General features: G+C 40.4%; 1 protein-coding gene across 4 annotated transcripts; it reads left to right on the forward strand.

Annotated features, from left to right (window-relative positions):
• The first annotated feature begins 257 nt into the window (after window positions 1–257).
• Window positions 258–4,491, forward strand: LOC147979701 (casein kinase 1-like protein 2). 4 transcript variants are annotated; one of them, XM_087547081.1, is made up of 15 exons: window positions 261–555; window positions 680–720; window positions 1,033–1,117; window positions 1,459–1,528; window positions 1,620–1,768; window positions 1,867–1,962; window positions 2,060–2,130; window positions 2,351–2,412; window positions 2,562–2,625; window positions 2,698–2,782; window positions 2,854–2,980; window positions 3,082–3,164; window positions 3,248–3,308; window positions 3,639–3,778; window positions 3,893–4,491. In XM_087547081.1, exons 5-15 carry the CDS (start codon window positions 1,676–1,678, stop codon window positions 4,169–4,171), a joined length of 1,161 nt encoding a protein of 386 aa, XP_087403207.1. In that variant the 5' UTR covers window positions 261–555; window positions 680–720; window positions 1,033–1,117; window positions 1,459–1,528; window positions 1,620–1,675; the 3' UTR covers window positions 4,172–4,491. The 4 variants fall into 4 exon arrangements, with proteins under 4 accessions (XP_087403204.1, XP_087403205.1, XP_087403206.1 ...); XM_087547079.1 differs by lacking the exon at window positions 1,033–1,117 and having other exon boundaries at window positions 259–555; XM_087547080.1 differs by lacking the exon at window positions 1,033–1,117 and having other exon boundaries at window positions 259–555; window positions 3,248–3,290.
• The last annotated feature ends 1,496 nt before the right edge of the window (window positions 4,492–5,987 follow it).

A 5,987-nucleotide genomic window follows, 5' to 3' on the forward strand; every position in this document is an offset into this window, starting at 1 on the left:
ATAACAAAACATAAATCTATGCTAAAAAGACTAATTCCAATGCCTTTTGGAGCATTCATTTTTTTTCCCACACATCCACAAATGTCATTTCATCACTAAAATTTACGCACAGTTAGAAAACAAAGCAATGTGTGTTGTCAATTTTTTTCTTCAGAATTTGTTTCTTCTTATTTTTCGGATTTTAGAATGGCATTTTCGTCACTTTTGTTGCGAATTGCGATGTTAATCTCTCCACAGGCACCTCCACTTTCCAACATTTCTGTTTAAACGGAGCGTGGTGGCTGGTGGGTGATGCTCGCGAAAGCAAAGCACCACCACCCCACAAAGAAAAAGAATATCCCCAATCCCACACTTCGATCACACCGCTCAAACCCTAGCTACCAATCCCCACAATTCCTCCCCTGGCCCAGGTTCTTCCGTAGCTGGATGTCCCCAACCTAGGCGGCGGCTCGGTGGCGTGTGTGCGTGCGCGGCCGCCGATGGAGCCGCGCGTGGGTAACAAGTACCGCCTCGGCCGTAAGCTCGGCAGCGGCTCGTTCGGGGAGATCTACCTCGGTTCGTGCGCTGTTCCCCCGCCTGAACGAACCGTTCTGATGCTAAAAGCTCTCGCCTTTGTGCTGTTTCTGCTGGATTGCTGATTAAATCGTGTGTTTTCACTTGCTCGGGGTTGCCGGTGCAGGTACTAACGTGCAGACCAACGAGGAGGTCGCGATTAAGCTTGTGAGTTGACGCGACAATTCTCTTGGATTTCAGCATAGTTGTGTTTATGATTTTATAATCAGTGGCAGTATTGCTTTTAGTGCCAGTATTTTCTTTTTTGATATACTAGGTGCAAGTATTTCTATTTGGTATTTAACTTGATAATTGATGATTTTCTGTAAAAATGGGCCCAAATATTGGAGCAATCTTATACTGTATCTCACTATTGTGGAAAGTACAATAACAAAAGTATATGCACCTTGGCTATTCCTTCAGGCTTATATTTCGTGAATTGGCTATTCCTTCCTGCAGTACTTCCATCTGCGCTTAAAGGGTAAATGATGGATACAGAAGCAGGATTCATTGAAAACTATTTCCTGCCAAGGATTACGGGTTGCTATTATATGGACTGAGCTGTGTAAGCTCTCCTGCATTTGCAATCTTGCATTAGTTCATTTTAGTTCCCAAGAATTAAACGTCAGAGAGAGTAGAGAAGATATAGGAGAGGAAAAGTTGATAGATGGTAAATGCAGCCCAACCATCTCCATATGCTCTAGTGCATCAGCAAGATTGTACTTGTTTCAATTCTGAAGTTCTAATTTTAGCCCCTTATTTGTGGCGTGCATTGGAAAAATGTTGCTGCATTATTGGTGTCAGAATAATGATTGTTATGATGTCACACTCAGTCTATTTCCCCAAAACTATCGCAGGCTTTGTTCTGTTCAGACTGATAAAGCCTTATGCTTTTGCTCTGTGCAGGAAAATGTGAAGACAAAGCATCCTCAGTTGCTGTATGAGTCAAAGTTGTACAGGGTACTGCAGGGCGGAAGTAATACCCGTTCATTTTCTTTCCCTGAACCATAAATATAAGATATTTTTTGCCGTTGTGATTCGGACATACTTTTTTTTTGGTTGTGCAGCTGGGATTTCAAATGTCAAGTGGTTTGGTGTTGAGGGTGACTACAATGTTCTTGTTATGGATGTGTTGGGGCCAAGCCTTGAAGATCTTTTCAGCTTTTGCAACAGAAAACTGTCGCTCAAAACTGTTCTGATGCTTGCTGATCAAATGGTACACTCAACAACAGAAATCAGCTAGTCTTTGTCATTTTGTTGTTGTTATTTGATGATTTTATCTGGTTAAATCTATTTAACTTCCATTTTTATTAGATCAACCGAGTTGAATTTATACATTCAAAGTCCTTCTTGCATCGAGATATAAAGCCAGACAATTTTCTCATGGGCCTTGGAAAGAGAGCAAATCAGGTAAGTCATTTTTGTGCTGTTCACCTGCCTACAGTTCTAGAAATTATTTAGAACATTATGTATATGCACTTACATCTTGTCCTTAATGTTGTTTTAGGTATATATGATTGACTTTGGACTGGCAAAGAAATACAGGGACACGTCAACACACCAGCACATTCCATACCGGTATATCTAGGCTGATGCTTGAGTCAATTGTCATTTGCACTTCTGCAGTAATAGTATAATGGCTGATGTTACTTTACTGGGAACCATAACAGTACTGTGTTTCTATATCAAATGATATTGATGACATAATATATAAATGTATTACCAACCATCCTTTTCTTAACGAGACTTCGTACTTGTCTACCTATAGCCTGTATGACAAATGTGTATTGAAATACAGGGAGAACAAAAATTTGACTGGGACAGCTCGATATGCGAGTGTAAGCACCCATCTTGGAATTGGTTAGTCCACTTCACAAGTTGAATATTAGATCATTTATCTGCTATGCATATCTTTAAGTGCACCATGTTACTATTTCTTCATTAAATCTCTCTTGCCCTTAAATGCACCATCTTGTTTAAAGAATAAAGGCTGTTGCTTTTTTAAATAGAACAAAGCAGAAGGGATGACATGGAGTCTCTTGGATATGTACTCATGTACTTCTTGAGAGGAAGGTTGGTTATGCAGCTTCAGTTTGTTCTATTTTTATGTCATCTGGTGTGTTCTAACAGCCCCCCTGTTACCAGTCTCCCATGGCAGGGTTTAAAAGCCGGTACGAAGAAACAGAAGTATGAGAAAATCAGCGAACGGAAGATTGCCACTTCAATTGAGGTGATTCTCATGCACTTTAAATTCAATCATGACTTAACTAGTTTGTGTATTAATTGTTTGTTCGATTTCAGGCTTTGTGTCGTGGATACCCTTCTGAATTTCAGTCATTCTTCCATTACTGCCGCTCACTGCGTTTTGAAGACAGTCCAGACTATCAATACCTGAAGAGATTGTTCAGAGATCTTTTTATTCGAGAGGGTTGGTTTTCTATTTATATGTTACTAGATAAAGTTTTGCATTGCAACATTTAAAAAAAAGCTACTTTTCGGACACTTCTCATTGGATATTTTTCTGTGTAGGATTCCAGTTTGATTATGTTTTTGACTGGACCATTCTTAAATACCAGCAGTCACAAATGACCAGTGTTCCACCACGTGCTATTGTCAGTACAGCTCAAAGTGCTAGCCTTCTGCACTTGTCCGTGGAGATAAATATCTGATAAATGTTCATGCTCTGTTGTTTTAGGCCGCTGCTGCAGGACAAAGCTCGGGGATGGCTCCAATTGCATGTAATAATAGACTGTCAGGTATTCTTGTTATAGCAGCTGTTTTTTCCCTACAAGTAACATTATCACATTTGATAATTAGATTTGAGGAAATAGTATAATGGTTGGATGCTTCGTGCAAAATTATATGCAACACCAATGAACGAGTGCACATAATAATATAAATAATATAATATATGTAAGTGGAGCAGGGTCGTAAACTGTTTCCCGTTATCTTGCATAGGAGTAGCACACATCCTGTTTCAGGTGCATGTTCAGAACTACTCTTGTGTTGTATTGCTATTTCTTCAGCTAATCCATGGGCCGAGTAGGTTCTGTTAGGTTGGCTAACTGTCTCCTGAACTGATTTAGCCACCGAAGAGGGAAGAAGAAGTGGATGGTCAGATGATCCTACACGACGTCAGGTTCCACCTACAGGAATAAATGCAGGCAGCTTATCGAAACAGAAGTCACCAGTTAGACCAGATGTGTCCGCACCGAAGGAAGCTGTGGTGAGTTTGTCCTATTTCATTTGTTTAGCATTGCTACCATGGTGTTCTTTGGATGCCTGAAGGATCCTATTTATCCTTCTGCAATGTAATTTCTCAACCTCGAATGACCTGTAGTTGTCCAGTTCGACTTTTTTGGGTCGGTCAGGCGTGTCCTCAAGGCGACCTGCTGTTTCTAGTAGCCGAGATTTGCCAAGCAGTGGAGCTGAACCATCACGTAGTCGTGCACCAGATGCGAGTCCAGGGACGTCCCAGAGAAACTCAGCTCCACGGAGGACCTCACAGACGCCTGACTACTCTGATCCCAGGCACAAGTCTAACAGCAACAACTACGAGTCCACTATAAGGGGCATCCGAGGCCTAAATTTCGATGGCAATGATAGGATCCACTACTAGTATCTTCTTCTGGATCCTACAAAGCGTGTATAGTATGTGATCTGCTGAAGTTAAATTGGGGAGCGAGGCCGTGCTTTCTGAGCTATTCTCTTACCATGTGATCCACAAGCTACGTGCTGAAGCGGTGAGGAAGCCTGCTGATCCAAAGAAATGGGGGCTGGCTGGCGAAATAAAGGGTCGGCCGGGGCTCCGAAAGCCACGGCCCTAAATGCCACGTTGGGCCTATGTTTTAGTCTCTCTGTACAGGTTTTCTTTTGTGTGTTGAGATGCTGCTTTCGTACTTTCCACATAATAGGTACGGAGTATTATGTTTTGAGATATTTAGCCAACTGTTATGTCTCGTATGTTTACAACGGAATGCCTTGTTGGCTTGCGCTCCTAAATCCCTGAAAAAAGAAAGAAAGAAAGAAAGAAGGACGTGGCTAGAGAGCGCCGCGGCGCTTGTTTGTTGCCTGGAGCGCACAGCCATCGATGGAATCAGCCTAAATCTTGTCCCACGTGCATTTATTTTGTGGTTTAAAAAGTTGTAAAAGCCATAACTTTTCATTCAAGCATTGAAATTCAATTCTGTTTTCATGGTCAGGTTTCTCACAACGAGTTCTTCAAAACTAGATCCTATATGAGTAGATTTTGTCAAACTTTTTTCAAAGGCAACTTTGGGTGCAACGGAGGCAACTATAGTGCTATAGGGAAGCAATTTTTCTTTTTGGCCTAGTAGGACTGACTATTAGATTGGTTTGCGCAAAAATAATGAGAAAAATCACACAGAACATAAGGCAACTTTAGTGCTACATACAAAGCAAATTCACTGTACCGTGTGTATTTGTGAATTTTGCTAACATTGTTCCAACTTGCGTATCATGACTGCTCAATTGCCCATTGTTGATGGTCAGTTCCTACATTTGATGTTCAATTGCCTATACATGCTATACATTACCTACCATTGATGTATAGTTGCCTGCTATTGTTAATTAGTTGCCTACAATTGTTGCGCAATTGCCTAACTTTTCAAAATAGTTGCCTACAATACTATGAAGTTATTTATCATTGTTTTCTAAGTTGCCTACAAACACTCTGAAGTGGCTAAGATTCATCATCATGTTGCCTACCATAACTAGCAATAGTAGACACAAAAGCATCACCAATAGATGACTTCATAGTATTATAGGCAATTTAGAAACAACGACATACTAGCGTGAACAATAGGCAAATTAGAGGTACTGGCGAGGAAGTTAGGAGAAAATTAGAAAAAAAATAATTAGGACATAGAATGTAGTGAAGTTGTCTGCTTTTAGCACTAAAGTTGCCTCTGGTAAAAGGAAAATTGTGATGTTATATACCTTTGTTTCGAAGTTGTTCTGTATCATTAGTTAGATGCTTATTGTTGCTAATTAGTTATTTTTAATGGAGTGAAGTTGCTTCTATTTAGCACTAAAGTTGCCTCATCTAGCATCAAAGTTGCTTTTAAAAATATTAAAGAAACATATTCATGTGGAGTTTAATTTTGAAAAGCTCGTCGCGACCTGATTAGCCAACTCATGTGTGTTTTCCATCATTATATATGAAGATTTTAATAATTTTGTAGGCAACTCGACCAAAAAATAAGGATTTGCATAGGTTTGTAGGCAATTGTCTGATCCGTCCCGCTATGAAATTTCTGATAACCCCCTATGCAATTTCTCATCTAACATCGCGACCTGACTAGCCAACAACCATGCGATCAGTAGTGTTGGCAACTTAGGTCCGAGAACTTTTATAATTTTAGGCAGTTACAGATCACCTGCGGGAAGCTTCATAGCGATGTAGGCAACTTGGT

Source organism: Triticum urartu, chromosome 3A, assembly GCF_056163025.1.
Source record: "Triticum urartu cultivar PI428250 chromosome 3A, HENAU_Tu73, whole genome shotgun sequence".
Taxonomy (NCBI): Eukaryota; Viridiplantae; Streptophyta; class Magnoliopsida; order Poales; family Poaceae; genus Triticum; species Triticum urartu.